This window comes from Sesamum indicum, linkage group LG5, assembly GCF_026168435.1.
Source record: "Sesamum indicum cultivar Baizhima isolate 11 linkage group LG5, ASM2616843v1, whole genome shotgun sequence".
Taxonomy (NCBI): Eukaryota; Viridiplantae; Streptophyta; class Magnoliopsida; order Lamiales; family Pedaliaceae; genus Sesamum; species Sesamum indicum.
This window is the reverse complement of record NC_142661.1, coordinates 15,845,560-15,863,762: the sequence shown is the minus strand read 5'-3', so window position 1 is coordinate 15,863,762 and position 18,203 is coordinate 15,845,560. Positions and strand designations below refer to the sequence as shown.

At 35.8% G+C, this 18,203-nt stretch overlaps 2 protein-coding genes and 1 pseudogene across 2 annotated transcripts; 2 read left to right on the top strand and 1 right to left on the bottom strand.

The window, feature by feature from the left end:
* Nucleotides 1–2,935: 2,935 nt before the first annotated feature.
* LOC105162016 (uncharacterized) lies at nt 2,936–4,344 on the top strand. The gene has a single exon (XM_011079915.3). It carries the CDS (start codon nt 3,052–3,054, stop codon nt 4,081–4,083), a length of 1,032 nt encoding a protein of 343 aa, XP_011078217.1. The 5' UTR covers nt 2,936–3,051; the 3' UTR covers nt 4,084–4,344.
* A 3,107-nt stretch (nt 4,345–7,451) lies between these two features.
* On the bottom strand, nt 7,452–8,689 carry LOC105162160 (receptor kinase-like protein Xa21; annotated as a pseudogene).
* A 1,646-nt stretch (nt 8,690–10,335) lies between these two features.
* LOC105162017 (protein NDL1) lies at nt 10,336–17,307 on the top strand. Its single transcript, XM_011079916.3, has 11 exons — nt 10,336–10,656; nt 11,769–11,868; nt 12,011–12,108; nt 12,246–12,334; nt 12,452–12,512; nt 12,592–12,678; nt 12,760–12,837; nt 12,984–13,040; nt 13,160–13,215; nt 13,323–13,458; nt 16,757–17,307. The coding sequence occupies exons 1-11, from the start codon at nt 10,594–10,596 to the stop codon at nt 16,976–16,978; spliced, it is 1,047 nt and encodes a 348-aa protein (XP_011078218.1). The 5' UTR covers nt 10,336–10,593; the 3' UTR covers nt 16,979–17,307.
* Nucleotides 17,308–18,203: the final 896 nt, after the last annotated feature.

Below are 18,203 nucleotides of genomic sequence, written 5' to 3'. Positions count from 1 at the left end.
CGATAATGATGCGGACGTGGCTCCAATTGGCTGGATGCTCACTAATCCTAACTTCTGACAGTGATGTCGATGTCGTTTTAATTAAAAAGGCCAAAATTATTCCAATGTGGGAACTTGGAAGGGCCCAAACCCATCATTTTTACTTTTCATAAAGTACCAATCTTCATATACTTTGATGCAGTGCTTATTATGTGTTAGTAAATAAATTTTAGTTTAATTAAATATATGAGCGTTTATCTTATTTTATATGAATTTATTATAATTTATTCTATAATTTTTAGTTAGACTTGAATATATTTTTTATCCTACAATTTTTGTATTTCGATCTTTTTGTTCTTTATTTATTTAGGATTACAAAATAATTCTGTAATTTTTTTATATTTCTCAATTTCGTTCTCTCAGTGTTAGATTTTGCAAAAATTACTCGAAATAAATCATGTGTCGTTTGCGCTTTTGGCATTTTTATCCTTTATGTTTTCAGGGGTTGCAAAAAAGCCCTATAATCTTTTGATATTTCGCAATTTTAGTCCTTCCAGTATCAAATTTTACAAAAGTTATTGGAATAAATCACGTGCCACGTCATTTTTTTTTTAAAAGAAGAATTCATCCATTTTAACAAAGTGAACCAATCAGACCAAAAGCCCAATTTAAATAAATTTCGTAAGGAGCATATATGGCCAATTACAGCGACTTTTGCAAAATTTGACATATGAAGAATCAAAATTGCGAAATATCAAAAAGTTACAAGACTATTTACAATTCTAAAAAGACAAAGGATATATATACCAAGGTACCAAAAATACAGAACCAAATTATATTTAAGCCTTTCTAATTACATTGATGTATTGATTGAATTAACATATTATTCTATTTATTAAAATATTAATGTAATCATGTAATTCTCATTTTTATATTAAAAAAGGAATGCAATAATATGCTTTAACACTGATTTTCTTTTATTTTTTTATTTTTTAACTTTTGTAATAATTTTTCTTTTTTTTTTCCCGAGAATTGCACGAGCAATCAATCACAGAGTGGATGGCCCATTTGGGTCATAAGAAGAATATTAATAATAGTAAGAAATTGTAGGATATGATGAGAGATTGTATAGTTGGATTTGAAAAATTAAAAAAAAATAAATTTCAATAATGAGATGACCGACAATGGCCATTGAGTTATATATCTATTCTTCATTGATCATGCTTGTGATAATATATATTTTTCCACTTAAATAATTAAAAAATATCCCAATTGATATATATGATTATAAATGTACTTTTATTTATTTTTTAAATGAATAAATAATGTAGCCAAAATTTCCTAGTAATGGAACTTAATTTGCTAGGCCGAAGATGACGTGGTTATGATTTTGATGAAAGGATGAAACGAGAATCTTACTCTCGGCCTAATGGTTCTCTAGGCGAAATAAGTTTAGAGAGAGAATATAATGAGTAGTCAAATCCAACGAATAATATGACCTAGTATAAAAAATAATATTTTGAGTACTTATAGTGGTGTTGGAAGTTATGTACTATGGTAGAATGTAATATGTTTATTGTGTGGCTTATATATAAAAATTACTTTTTTACCCTTATAAATAAATGTATATTACTAACATATAAGAAGCTTGAGATAGATGACGTGCGTGCGAGGAAGGCGGACGTAAGGGAACAAAAGAAACGCGAGCAAGAGTTTAATCTCGGACAAAAATACTAGAGCAGACTTTAGATATTTCATCCGAGAGTTGGGGGGCTATATGATGTATATGTTAGTAATACACATTTATTTATACATCAGTATAATTTGATATAGGAATAATGTTACATGCTTTTTTTTTTTTTCATGAGGTTTAGTGTAATTATACGTAAATTTTCTGTAGTTTGAAAAATTACACCTAATACCCGTGATATTTATTTTCTTACAATAAATAGATCCATCTGTTAAAAAAATTTACAAAATTTGCTGACATTTAAAGTTGAATGGAAAATTATATTTACCTCCATTGACTTACAGACTTGTTGTATGTCAAATAAATCTTTTTTGATTAAACTATATTTAAGGGTGTAGATGTACCTCACCACATACATTGACGTGTGAATATATATAAAGGTTGGTCAAGAAATATTTGTTGGATCTGCAATAAGTTAATCAGGAGTAAACATGAATATTCATTCAATTTTGGTAGTTAAAATATTAGCAAATTTCATAAATTTTGACTAAATGGTTAATCTATTTGTTTGGCTGATGTGATTTTTAGATGTAATTTCTCAAACAACAGGATGTTTAGAATTAATTATACCAAACTTTAGGAGATAATGGTGCAATTATCCCTTGAATTTAAAATAGATTTATATAGTTTGGTTCGAGCAAATTAATCACACATTGAAAAAAATTACTATTGCCTACACTTTTAATGACTACTTATTAAAATTCATAATAAATAAGTATTATTAACCATGATGAGATAAAATTGAAGTAAAAAACTTGGGTTATTTGCCATGAAAACATTTTCTCCCATAGTTATGACTCGTGATAAATATTTTTTAGATAATTTTTAGCCATGACAAATGTATTAGCCACACTTACAAAAATTATAGTCAATAAATATGGCATGACCGTGATCAATAATATCTTACTACGGCTATTGATTTTTAATTAACTATGGTTAATTGTTATATTTCTTATAGTGACATGAATCATGTAATTATTAAATGCTCCATTAATTAACTTTGATAATATGATTAGATGTTACTATACAATTATTATATACCCCATGAGAGATTAATTAATTAATAAGATGTATAGATATAGAGTGATTTCTTGAATTATAAAAGTTGTCCTAAAACAATAATTTATATAAAAAAAAAAAAGAATAATAACAGAAAAAGGGGGAAGAAGAAGAAGCTGCCTTCCACCCACCATTACCTTTATTTTTCTAAGTACCCCACCCCAACTCTCCTCTCTTGTCCTCTTCCTTTACATTTCTCTCTCTCCAAACCCTTCTTCCATTAGCACTCATCACTCTTCACCACCATTCCCTCCTCCTCCACAATGTTCGCCCTCCGCTCATTCTTCTGCCAATTCTTCTCATTCTTCATCCTCCTCTTCCACCTTGGCTGTTTCACCTTCTCTCCCCACCACCACCATCACTACCGCCGCCGCCGTGATTGTTCCTCCTCTCTCTTCAAGAAGAAACTCGCCCCGCAGAAAACAACCCTCTTTTCTTTCCTGAGAAATCTCTTCTCCTCCTCCTCCTCCAGGCCCATTTCACAGCCTGTAGTACCCTCGATCCCGTCGCCGTCTTCCTCCACGCGGTCATTGCGCCTGAACCCCCCTGTCATCGTCCCCCTCGCATCAACAGAAGAGACCAACCATGCAAACGTCTTTCGTGTCGCTCACATCTTCCCCTGCTCTGTCTGCGGTGAGATCTTCCAGAGCTCCACTCTTCTCGAACAGCACCAGTCCACAAAGCACGCAGTTTCCGAGCTCGTCGACGGAGAAAACATTGTCCGGATTATATTCAAAATGGGTTGGCCCGACAAGACGAAGAGCCCGACTATCCATCGGATCCTCAAGATCCACAACACCCCCAAGATTGTCGCCCGGTTTGAAGAGTACAGGGAGTGCGTCAAGTCGAGAGCAGCAGCTAAAATCAAGACGCTCAGGGATGAGAGGTGCATTGCTGACGGCAATGAGCTGCTGAGATTTTACTGCACCACCTTCATATGCGACCTGGATTCCAGCATCTGTAACCAGCAATACTGCAGCGCCTGCGGGATTATCAGGAGTGGATTCTCACCCAAGATGGACGGAATCTCCACGCTGCCGACGAGCTGGAGGGCACACGTCGCCATCCCGGAGGACCTGGAGGAGGAGTTCAGCTTCATGCACGTAAAACGAGCCCTGCTCGTTTGTCGGGTCATTGCAGGCCGGGTCGGCTGCGACCCGGGTCTAGCAGACAAGGAGGATCCGGGGTTCGATTCTTTGGTGGGTCATCAAGGCAGTGGAGGGTTCGAGGATGAGCTGGTGGTGTATAATCCAAGGGCTGTCCTTCCCTGCTTTGTGATCGTGTACACTGTGTGATCAGACAACGTTTCAAGAACAATTCAGCGACTTCATCGAAATCGCAACTGTTGTACAGTGAAGATGTGGTCTTAAAGTTTTCTTACAGTTCATCAGCAAAATCAAGAATTTCATAAGTGTGCTGCTAAAATAGTTTACATATATATATTTTTTGAGGTTAGTGGAATGGTCACGAAATGAGTGCTTAATTGCAATGTTGTGTGTGTGATGTAAAGTTAGATATGAACTGTTATTAAAGCTTTTTGTGGCTTTTGCGGAGTAGACTTTGGTTAAAGTACTTAATTATGATGCCATTGTTTAGGAGTGGACCTCTCTTTCTTCTTAAAAGAGGGAAATTTTAATTCATGCCAAATTTGGTCGAATTTGAATTAATTATATAATAAATATAATATCAAATTCGAATTTATTATATAATAAATATAATATATTTATTGTGTAATTGATGTACAGTTCAAATAGAGTGACTAATCATATACTCTTTGATAAATTTGGTCGCTCGAATCTAATTTAGATAAAAAAATTTCTCTTAAACTAGTTATTATTTGGATTAACTAATTTCATTTTACTCCCCTTTAATACATAAATAGAGACAAAATTTTCTTAAATAAATTAAAAAACTAATGCAATCCCGGGAATTTTTCCAAAAGTATATTAATGTCCCCACATATCAAGAGGCGCCTTCCGCAATATAGATAAAGGGGCACCGCGTGGCTAGCAGTCCGCAGTGAACAACTACTTCCACCAATAGCAACAACGATATAGAATTCCCGTCGACACTCGCACAGGGCGCCAACATGAATAGCAACACAAAATCCAACAGCAGCAACAGAAATAAGCAAAGTGTAGTAGGAAAGCAGTAAATTGAGCGTAATTTCAAATTGTGGATTTCATTAAATAGTGGAAAGCAATATGCATTGAATGGATGCTAGCGCAAGGGGATCGCCTTGAGGAAGACACTAGTGCGTAGACAACATCAAGCTTCGGATACTCATTCCCTCCTATAATAGTTTTAAAAGGATTTCCTATTGACACTAATAAATACTAGAAAAGTTTTAAAAATTGCACCTTAGGAGGCATAACGATCCCCGTATGTAAATAAAAGTATTTACATGCATACAAGATGTACAAGACAAAGACCTATGGCTAAAACTCTTATAAGACTACGGAACTCCACTGTCTGTCGGCGAAGAGGTTGATGGTCAGCCTGATTGAGCGATTGCATGGCTGAATGTGTGTCAAGAGTGCCGAGAGTGCGGGCGGCCCTTGACACCATGGCAGGGTACCGCACTGACTTTCTTTTAAAAAATTGAGAGATTTTTTTTTTTTATAAATTATATCGGCACCCCTTGAAATTAAATCCAAATAAAGAAGTTTACGCAAAGTTTCTTAAGGTGCATTACTCCTCGTGATATGTATTTGTAATTTTATAAAAAAAAATAGCAAATATTTGAATATTTGAATCTAATTTTTGGAGGCGTTAATATTATTTTCTTTTTAAAAGTGTCTTTGTTATCTATTAACATTTTTACAGGAGGCTTATCGCATTAATACATGATCATTAGTGTTTGGATTTGACCAAGTTTCACCTCATCGTGATATTGTCTATGTCTAGTTCGATGGCCCCCATTAGACAAATATTGTACGAACAATCTTGATTTGCTGCTCGGCAAAGAAAGGGCAACGAATCAATTACAGCACTGCAACAGTGATGTCTTTAATTTTATGGTAGGACCCCTACCTATATACCCATTTCTTTAGTTAACATATGGGCAGTGGCAGTCATCATCAGCCATCAGGTGCTGTTGCCAAACTTCACATTAAGTAACTAAGGATCTTTTTGAGTCGAGCCACGTTTGTACATGTTTGCATGCAATGTAAAAGCTGGATGTCTCATGTCCGTTTGGGGTTTGCCTTTTCCTTTGATGATTCCTAGGGATTGGAACAAAGGTTTTATGTGCTTGAATGAGGTCAAGACATCATCATTTCACAACCATGTCCAAAGGGAAATTTCACTCATATCTAAATTTGAAAATAAATCATTTATAATTATTGAACGTGCATTTTCATCTAAGCACTTACTACTATTACTACCACCATTTTATAGATTGGAGTCTTTCAAAATTAATATATATATTTATATATAAATATATAATTTGGTGATGATCATAAGAGAATTTTATTCAAGTGTATGGGACATCTTCTTGGTCTCCAGCTAGTATTGATTTTTTCATTCTTTTTTTTAAAATTATACATTCTAAGACATAATTGTGTGATCAGAAACTTCCAATTGCTGATCGAATTTGTTATATTTTGTATAACTTGTTTACTTGCATTAATAAAATTTATGTTTAAAACACATACACACACCCCACTACCATTAAAGTTTGATCTAATTATAATTAAATTTATTTATTTTAAAAAATTATATATAATATTGATACTTAGGGTATCCATTTTTTAAATCCAAAAGAAATGTCCGACACAATGAGCCCAAGAGCTCAAACCCACTTAAGGCTAAATCAACATGGTAGCATGCAGAAAAGTCTTGAAGGCCAAAGACTACCTCCAGTCCAATTGAAACATATTGGCAAGATTGAAACTAGTCTAAGCTAAATTTCAGCTCACTAGTGGCCCAACGAACTCAACACTCCATACCCCAGCTGACATGTCAACCTAATACATATCAGCACGAGATAAGTGTGCCAGCTGGTGCTTGTTGGATAAAGTCAACAAGTGACTACTTTCCCCTAAATAGACTATTCTTCCGCTGATTTGGTATATTCGATTTCTGCTAATGTAAGACATTGATGACATGGCTTACAGCTAGACCAACAATATCCCTCAAAGGTAGATCTCCTAAGGAATCCGAGTATATTCGGATTATACTCGATCTTCCTCATTTCTCTCATCCAAGTCCTATAAATATGGTTCTAGGTAGATAAAGAGAGATAATTTCAGTTTAAACTCCACACTGTGACTATTCATACAAAATTTGCGCTCATTTTCAACTCTCTTAAGCTCACTAATATGAAAAACTTTTTTTTCCATAGCACTGTGCATATTCTTCATATGTTTCATCAATTATGATCCGACTGATCTTCATATGTTTTCAATATACTCTTGCTTTAATCTTTGCCAAGACTAATATTGATTTAAATATGAGAGTGCAGACCCGTGTTTTACATGATAGTTAAAAAACTTCTTAGGATCCTCATCCAATCTTTAGATATTTCATAGTATTGTTAGACTCAGTACGCATCAAGTACCTTTATCATTTGTTATTTTGTAACAAACGGTCCAAACCATTAATGATATTAATAAAGTTTGTTGAGGTCAACATAAAAATAAAATTTTATCTCCAAGATGGCTAACTCAATTTGATACATACGATATTTATGCTCTTAAAGCCAAACAGCCAAATCCAATCCAAAATATGTTAAGGAGTCTTGCCAAACTGCGCTCAACACCAGCTAGCCAAAATACTACCAACCAAATCAACCTCGCTCATGCTGATCTGCTGATGAGGCAACATCCAATCCAGGTTTAATTACAACAAGCCGAGGACCAAACACCTCGTCAAAAAGCAATATTTTGCATGTTAAATGACATCTCATCACCAATGAGTTAAGAAGCATAAGAGATGGGATTTAATGAGAACTAGCATTCGATATTTACCCGGTGCAATGTAACCGAAGGTGGCTAATGTCATCGTCTGTATGCTGTTTTCTCCGTGGCATAATACTTTGGCAATGCCGAAATCACACAGGTGCGCAACCATACTTCCATTTAGCAATACATTGGTCGGCTTTACATCACAATGAACGATAGGCGCAGAGTAACCATGGTGCAGATACTCCAGTGCAAATGCTACATCCATCATTATGCTAATTCTCTGACTCACATCTAGAAATAGACTCTCTGAATACAACCACTTCTAAAGGCTTCCGTTAGGCATGTACTCGAGGATCAGGGCCTTAAAGTCTTCATTCGAGTAAGAACCAATGACTTTAAAAAGACTTGTACGACGAATGTTTCTCAATACCACCCATTCTACCTCAAAACTCTTGAACGCCCCTTCTGTATATTGCGGATGGAGTACCTTTACAGCCACAACGTTTCCATTTCTAAGAGTTCCTTTATAAACGGAGCGAAAACTCCCAGAACCAAGTAATCTAGTATTGCTATATCCATCGGTTGCTTCGTGAAGTTCTTGATAAGAAACTCTTAATGGAGCTACATTAGGCCCGAGATCTGAACTGCTTGGGGCCTTTTCTTTCCTTCCATATCTTGCAAATCCATATTACCAATATTGAAATGACAAGAACAAATGCTGAAGCCCCCAAACATATATTAAAATGATTTGAAGCTTCATTTTTTGTCTTGGTCTTGCAGCTGTCATTTTATGGCAGGACGGCACTTGATACCTCCCATCACCACACAACCCTTTGTTGGACATAAAAGATTCTGCTGTGAAGTTCTTGAAAGGGCCCCCGGGAGGAATTTCAAAGGAAACATTGAATTCTCTGAAATGCTGATTTTCCAGGGAAATTGGGATGGGACCAGACAGCATGCTTCTGGAAAAATCAAGAGTCTCCAAATTTAACATTTAGGATATCGACTCTGGTATCGACCCGTCTAAGCTGTTGCTTGCCAATGATAACGTTGTTAAGACGTGTAAGTCTCCTAATGTTGGTGGAGTGATGCCTGCTAACAGGTTGTTCGACTCAGCTTAAGATGTGTCAAAAACCACAAACTTGGAGGTATATTGGAATCCAACCTGTTGCCATCCAAAAAAAGATTCCATATGCAGTCAGGAATTGCACCGTAAATTTCTTGATCACTCAGTCAGAAAGTTGGGACGCCATTTAGGTCGACGACCTTATTTTACTTGGGACATTCTTCCGAGAATCCAATTCTGGTGATGATGGTTCATCCAAAAGACAGTCCCAAATAACGATTTCAAGGCAAAAATCGAACGAGATTGTTCCGTCCCAAACTTCAATGAATGGCTAATTTTGAAAGGCTAAATGATATTGTCCCAAAAAATCATCTAAAAAATTTCTAACGGCTATTTGGCATCACTAAATCCGTTAGAAATATAAGTCTATAAATTTGTATACTTCCTTTCATTTGTGTTCCCATTCAATTGCATTCCTATATATAAAATTGACTTCTTAAAGTTGAATATATATATTGTTTTATGTAATTAGATATATATATAAATATCTAATTCGCATGACTTATAATCTGCTGTTTGTCATTCTATTCTGAAAAATTGAAGTGGAGGAGGTGAATCATTATCCAACTATTATATAATGTAATCATTTAAACTGTAATTTTGCTCTTAATTTAATACATATTATATATTAATTTTAATATATTTAGAAATCAGATAGGAGTTTGAAAATGGCGTTCGGAATTCTGTAAATTAAACCAAGAATCAGCATACATACATGAACTGCGTGAACACAAAAGCCAACAAATGACTAAGAACCGTTGGAACAGATCCCTCTCCAAGTCCCAATGAGTGGTTCGAAACCAGTATTCTGCGTCCAGACCACAACCTATGGAATTCTAGGAACAAGAGGAGATTTCAAGACACTCGCTAAACACTTGATGTTGTAGTTAATTAGATTCATACTGAGCAGGTTAGAATGAGAATTAGTTGCAAATGAATTTGCAAGCCTTGATGTAAAACCATGATACCACTCTATTGTACAAGTCTTCTTTATATATAAAATTTACATTCTCAAACAAAAAAAAAAAGAAAAAAAAATTATCTACACTTTGAATAGCCTTTTCGTCAAAATTCATTCGAATATTATTTCATAATTCTGTAAATACATTATAAATTGTCAGGCTATATAATATGCCCACATAAAATGATAAATATATTTTCGGTAAAATTTGAATTTACGACATTTAAATACAAGATTAATAATTTAACCACTAAGTCACCGTACTTATAGTTAATTACTCATTTAAGCTAGTTATCAAATGTATTATTGTAAAGTAGTTTTATGTATATATATTAAATGTAGTTTTATAATAATAAAAATAATTAAAAAAAAAAAGGAGTGCAGAGTGATGGTGGCTGCAGCAATATTCCGTCTGTCAACCTTTAAAAGTTGTCGGCCGTTAACTGCGGTTAGATTGTTGGCAGCAGTCAATCAAGGATCCGTTACTTTGACAGAAATGCCCCTACCACCTCCCAATTTTATTCATTTTAATTAATTAGTTAATATAATCTGTAGAGAGAGAGAGAGAGAAAGCGTCGGTGGAGAATTCATTTCCATTTTGATACAGAGAAATATTGTAGAGAGAAAGAGAGAAATTAGAAAAGGGGGGAGGCCAAAGAATCGCTTCGTAGATAAGCCATCAATAACCCCAAGATTTCTCTCTCCATACATGTATCTATACATACATACATTCATATAGCTGTTGATTATGTATGTATGTGTACATAAGGGGAAATTTTTAGAGACGAAAAATTATTAGTGAGGCGACGGCATGGCTGAATTGAGCTCCGATTCCGTTAGCCTCGACGTGGAGACGATTTATCTTGGCGGAAAGGTTGTATCTTTGGTTTTCTGTTCAGGTTCTTATGGTTCTATTGTTTGGAATTCCCTATTTGTTGTTTTCCATTTCCGGAAATTTCTATTACCTCATTCTTGGGAGCACAGAGAGAGGGTCTCTTGTTAAGAATTAAAATATTTTGCTTTTTGGAGAGTTTTTTGGATCTACTTCTTTTTCCTGTGTTTTTATGCTGCTATTTGCGGGTAAAAGCGGTGGTTTCATCAGTCTTGGGGGACTTTTCTTGTGGCCTATTCTGGCTATTTCAATTTTAATCCCCTTGCTTTCTTTCTTTTTCTCCTCCAATGGTTTTCTTTTACATGTTGCCCAGAAAAGAGTTTAGTTGTTGCATTTCTTTTGAGTTTCTTTTTTATTTTTCATTCATTGATAAATGTCAGGATAGTTTTGTTCTTAGGCTCTAAATAATAAGGCCTTGATTCTAAAGAGTAAACCGAGCTGCAGTGCCAAATGACAATATCAGCTGATTGGAGTTAAAACGCCACAATCCATAATATTTGTTTGTATATTGCTCGAAATGTTATTGGTGTTCTTTGAAATACCGTTGTAGTCTTGTTTTTTTGATTCTTCCACTTCGATATTTTGACGTGGTTAATCATCTGGACTATCTTGTGCCACCTGCCACTTTTTTTTCACTGAAATAATTCTTTCAGTACAGGTAGGCTGTTATCCTTTGTATTCTGTTTCTTTTGCTAATTGCCAGCATTGTAATACTTCCTTTGAGTGCCATACTCTTTTGGATCTGGAGTTGATATTTTTTAAGTCTGAAATTGAAAACTGGAAAAGCTTTTTGCTTTGACCTTTTCAGTGTTTTTGGTCAGCAAATTTGGATAAAATGTGGATTAGCGCACTGGGTTAATGATTTCTAAGGATGGAACAGTTTTGTGCAAATGCTGGTATTTCCTTTATTTGAAGGATGGATAAAAAAAGCCTAATGCTTATGACTCCTTAACTTATCTTTTTCTGTTTTCTGGAGAATGTATTGACTGAATCCTGGCAGTCTTCCTTTCCTTACAATGATAATTCTCAGACATTCTGGTCACAGTTGTTTGCGGACCAGTGCTTATTATGAATTACTTGTATTTATGACTCAGGAGCATATTGTACAAACTGCGAGCGGTTCTGTATCTGTTATAGTTTATGGAGACCCGGATAAGCCAGCTCTGGTCACTTATCCTGATTTAGCTTTAAATCGTGAGTGCACTTAGCCTTGGTAGTAACTCTGTTCATTTTGATGTTTGGTTTCTCCAATTTTTTCACATCACTATGTAGTTTTTATCTGTTTTTCCGTATGCAGTTCGACTGAAAGTCTTCTGTACGCTTTCTTTTTCTGCAGATATGTCTTGTTTTCAAGGATTGTTCTTTTGTCCAGAAGCTGCAGCTTTGCTGCTTCAGAATTTCTGTGTTTACCATATTAGTCCTCCTGGACACGAGGTTTGTAAATTGGACAAATGCAAGAGATGTTCCCGATTATGTGTTCATCATTCCAACTTTTAGTCCATATTGCACTTGATATTGAACGCCGTAACTCACATCAGATTTGAATCGGGCTCTGATAAGAGTTCTTGCAGTTGGGAGCTGCTGCAATTTGTGCCAATGATCCTGTTCCTTCTGTCAATGACTTAGCGGATCAAATTCTTGAGGTGCTCAACTATTTTAGGTAACCGTATACAGATTGTTTCTGGATTCCATATTGTGCTCGTTTTTGCTCTGGTTGCTTCTGATTAGGTTTTCATTAGAAATCTATTCCTAACTCTGCAAATTTAACTTTGTTCAGGCTTGGTGCAGTTATGTGCATGGGTGTAACGGCCGGCGCTTACATTCTCACCTTGTTTGCTGTATGTTTATTCTATATCAGTTTCACTATTGGCCTTTTATTTTTCTAGTTTTTGTATGACTTAGAGATTTATGTGCCAGACGAAGTTTAGGGAGCGGGTTCTTGGTTTGATCCTTGTTTCTCCTTTGTGCAAAGCCCCGTCTTGGACAGAGTGGCTCCGTAATAAGGTCCTACATATATGCTTTCTATCGCAGTTTTATGCCAATACAGTTTCTGGAGATAAACATGTGGATATATGGATTCTGCAGGTGATGTCCAATTTACTGTATTATTATGGCATGTGTGGTCTGCTGAAGGATTTCTTACTTTACCGGTACTTTAGCAAGGTAGTTTAGTATTTCATCAATCAGTGAATTATGTACACCCCCTCCGTGCTCCTTTTGTGTATACTGTCTTTCCTGAGCCTTTTTTCTGGATGAAGATCTTGCTTGGGGTTTGTGGATGAGTACAATTTTCTTTTTGATTGTATCAGGAAGTTTGTGGCGATGCTGAAGTTCCAGAATCAGATATAGTTCAAGCATGCAGAAGAGTTAGTGCTTCAGATTCAATGCATCTATTTTCTACAGTCTTGGCCAAGCCAGTGTTTTTCTTATAGCACAATTCCCTGAGATTAAAATGTGGTTGTTTTGAATTTGTTGAATCTTCCAGTTGCTGGATGAGAGGCAGAGCACAAATGTGTTGCGTTTCCTTCATGCAATAAATAGGTATCGGGCCACTGAGAGCATAAGTATTTGCAAACGAAGATTCTTCACGATTTCACTTTTGGTTTTTCAAGAATTTTACTGATAAAATTTGTTTTGTTAATGAACAGGAGACATGACATTACTGATGGATTGAAAACGCTCAGGTGTCGAACTCTTATATTTGTTGGGGATGATTCTCCTTTCCATTCAGAGGCTCTTCACATGGCTGCTAAAATGGAGAGAAGATACAGTGCCTTGGTTGAGGTATGGAATAAGCAGTTTTAACATAATATAGTCCTTCCAGAATTGAATAAAGAAGCCTATGAACCACTTAGCCTTGGTTGAACATAAACCACAAAACCCTCTCGATTTTATCAAACACGTTCTTCCTTGGCATGCTCCTCACATCCCTGTTGAGAGGGTTCCCTTTCATAATGTGGATCTCTGTGTCTACAGCCTATTACTGAAGTATGTCTCTTGCTTGAGATCCTTATTTAACTTCCTTGCTTTACCGACCGAGAGACAGCATAGTCTGTGTTGAGAAGACACAGACTAGTCCTTCACTTTTGGGCATCTAACTTAGTGGTTACCTCTCGAGGATTAGAAAATTGGGGATCCTTCTGGTTAAGCGCCCCCTTATCCATGCTACGAGCTTAGGCACAGTAGCACTCCTAACTCTCACCAAATGTATAGGGGATCAGTTGATAGACGGAGAAGAGAATGCTTTCTTTACCTTTGTGTAGGATAGCCAGAAACAAACAGGAAGAAATTTCGTCATTTAGAAAAAAGCAATCTACAGGCCCACCAATATGTTCAGTCTGCTACAGTCGCCCAAAACTTTTGTGGAGTACCAGTTTCTAATTTTGGCACAAATTAACTACTTATATAGAAGGAATGTTAGTGCACAAGAATAGATATGATGAATTTTGAGAGGGATAAAATGAAACAAAAGAAATCCCAGCCGTTATTTATATTTTGAATGTTTCACTTAGAATACTTTGCCTTTATATAGGCAATTCATCAAGCAAACTTCAGCTAATGTACCTGCCTAGAAGAGAAAAATCATCAAGCTCCAATTGTTGGATCAACTTTTGCCCACCACATCTCAAAACATTTAACGGAAATGTCCACATATACCTTTCTAGTTTTACCAATTGAAGTGTAGCCCCACTATTCATAAAATTTTTACAAATAAGTAATTCTACGTTTTACTCTCTTAAGCAATATGTATGTGCGTATTATGTTTTGAACTACTGTAATTTGTTTGACGATATTCTGTTAGTTAGTGGATTTGTTGCTCTTAAGTCTTGATAAAGGTCATTTACAAAACTTATGGTGAAATGGTGAAGTTATGTTCATCCTTGTGAGAGAGACTGGATTTTGGTCATAGCTATTGTAGGCCCACTTTTGTCTTCCGTAGCAAATTTTGAAGTAAAAATGCTTTACACATGACATGGCATCAGTGCCAACAACTATATTCTGACTTCTGCGAGAGAAAGTGCAACAATCTTTTCGTCTTCTGGAGACCAAGTGATTGGCTTTATTCCCATGCATAACTCATATTTGAAAGTGCTTTCTTGGAATGATCTGGCCTATCTTTTTCATACTTGATGCTTATATTTTTCCATTTGCAAACACTGTATATAAGTAATTTGTTGTAGCTCATTTATTAAACTCAAAAATATGCTGACTGGATGGACAATACCTGACCTTGTGTTAGTGAGGTTACATTTGTGAACCTGTTGAAGTACAATAAATTATTGCACTAGCATTTTCAATTCTATCATTTTGGTCCGAAATTTTCATTCCAGGTCATCGAGTCGCCATGACTTTTTGTTGTGACACGTTGAATTCTTTTGGCAAGTCTATATTTTTCTTCTGACATGAAAATTTATCCCTTCTACTTCTCTTGGATGCCAAGAAAACATTTTACAAGGCCTAAATATGTCATTTCATATTCTTTCATTATGGCCTTTTTGAATTGTTCTAGCATCTCTATAATTGATGCTTGTATATATTAAACATAAGGGCACACCATTAAAATTTATTTTTACCCCTCCATTTGACATAATAAAGAGATGGCTTTGTTGGACTATGACTAAATCCACTTTAAAATTGTCAATTTTATTGTTCCATGACCAAGTTGCTCGTTTGTTAAGCTACCAGGAGCTTTGTGGAGGTGATACACCATATTTCTGTTACCTTCCACTATATAGTCTTGGTGGTTGTTCTTCCTCTCAAGATTCATTTAATTATATTTATTCTCCTGTAGTACTATTTCTTATATTAAATTAGTCATCTGACTGTCCCAAAAATACATCAGGTGTTAGAAGACGGTTGAAATGTTGTGGTCATGCTTGTGGCCAAATATGGCATTACATCTCTGATGTATATTTTCTAAACGTGTCTGGATTATCCATTCTCTAAGATCATAATTTCATCTCGGATTACAAAAACAGTTTAGGCTTCTTTTGTCTTGGAAGATAGATATATCAGTGGTGGATAAAATATATGATGTAGGAGGATATTATTTTTATCCAAGTAATATCATGTATGCATAAATGATTAATTAGTGACCGGTAATTTGTGGCACACTCTACGTATGTACATAAGCCTTTAATATTATTCAAAATAAGATTATATTAAGTTTTTATTATTTAATATATAAAATGATAAGCTAAGATTAGATTTATAAGAAACATAATAATAGAGAGAAAAAATGATGCGTGAAAATTAAAAAAGCAGAAAAACAAAGAACTACCAGTTGAAAAGTGGGAAGTTAGTTAAATAAATAAAAAAATAAATCAATTTTAAAAAATATAAATGGCCGAACAAAAGAGGTGAGACATTGAAAGGTCTCTCCCTCTTGAGATATTTTGCATAGAATTTAATCATATGATGTGATTAAAGATGTACTCCCTGAAATAGCTTGTCACTAATTTCTCATTTTCTTTTACATTTTGTATTTTAATTTCGTCCTCTTTCCTTTATAACCATTTTCATTTTCTTCACATTTTTCTCCGTTGGTGCTTTTTTCCCTTTTTATGTTTTTCCTACTGTGTTGTTCAATAGATTTTGTCTCCAATCCCACCCACCCCAACCCCCAAACTCTTTTTCTTTTTCTTTCCCCCCTTATTCAGTTTTCTTCTCCTGTACTAACAACTTTCATCAGATCTATGTTTCTCCACTCTCCTTTTACATATTTATGAAAGGATAGGGGCCAAACATGGAAATTTAATGTACTCCCAAGGATAAAAGAGCATTTTGTTTAATGATGGTTGATGGGGACTGGGTTGGATTCTGCCCTTTCCAGTGTGACAACGTAAAAGATAAGGTTCTCATACCAAGCTTGAAAAGTATCATAGCTTGAAGTCAGTCCAAAGTAAACAACGGATTAGGTCAAATTATCTAGTGGATGACACCTAATCTACCATAATATACTAGGTCGTCTTGAATCTCATTTCCTGTTGACCCATTGGCTCTGTAGCAATAACGTGATACTACATATTAATGATTGTAAAAGGTGCAAATAGTGTGCTGATTGAAGAATGTGACTGTACAGGTACAGGCTTGCGGATCAATGGTGACGGAGGAGCAGCCACATGCAATGTTGGTACCCTTGGAATACTTCTTCATGGGGTATGGACTATACCGGCCAAGACAGTTTAATGGCAGCCCAAGGAGTCCATTGAGCCCTTCTTGTATTGCACCTGAACTCCTCTCTCCAGAAAGCATGGGGTTGAAACTGAAACCAATCAAGACTCGCATTTCGCCTGGCAGATAATGCTAGTTTCATCCTTACTCTGTAAATGGACGCCCGTCTAACCTCATTTTATGTTTCTTTTTTTTTTTTTTTTTGGTATTTCAATCATATTCATGCCATTTATGTTTAAATTGTTGAGGAGGGTAGATATGGTTTTAGATAGGGGAAGGAGATTCTTTATTGGACATGTAACATAGGGTGGGAGTATTTGGATTAAATTGATTCATTTGTAGTCAGTCATGAATTCATCACTTGATTTGTGTGATGTGTAAATCTTGAAGATGATATTCATGATAAGGACGAGTGATAAATAATAGAGACCAAGTGAGCTGGTGACTCTCGTTGTTCAATTGTCTGTCAATTGTTTTGACGAAGTTGACATCATCTCGTGTGGGCCTGCCAGCACATGCACATATTTCTGGCTATCCATTGGCCATATGGGAACAACAGTCGATGGACCCCTAATCTCTCTTGTATTCCACTATTTAGGGAGTGTTGGCCAACACGAAAAGAAATCTGAGCTTTTTGTTGAAAGAAAAGTGAAAACGGGTTTCTTGAACTTCTTTTTTTTTTTTGGGTACCAGGATGTTGAAAGGTTAAGGAATCCCTCGACAAATCATACGTTGCTTATAGAGGTACTTGCATATTATGCATAAGCACAGCCCTATTAACAAATGAACTTGACCCCATGCTGTGATTGCAAGTGATCCGTCTTCACCAATTGCGTTAAGTGTTTCTAAAATTTGAAAGATTTAGAAAATAAAGGGGAGCTAAGAGTATTCTCCATCACGCTGCCTTGTGTCTACCACCAACAGAAGATGCTCCGGAAGTTCACAGACACATCAATTCTTTGCATGCATGCATCTAGACACATACATAGACATGTTCTCTAAATTTGAGGTGGGAGAGGTGGAGGGGAGGAATGTGGTGGAAGTTGCAGAGGAAGGGGTGTTTTGGATTGAAGAAGGACGAAGGAAGCAGAGGGAAAAAACCAAAAGAGGGAAAAAATTGGTGGTGCAGTAAGGCTGAAACGCGATTGGAGGTGGAGCGAGGGCCTGTTGGGCCTACGGTTTGGAGTCAGTGGCAGTGATTGGTCTGTTTTGGGAGGAATGGTGGTCTGGTCGAATATGAATAATAATGAGGAAATAAGGAGAAAAGACAGAAACAGAATAAATGCCGAAATATTAAGAGAAATTGTATATAGTATGAGAAATATTAGTTGAAGTTTACACTATAGGTATACACC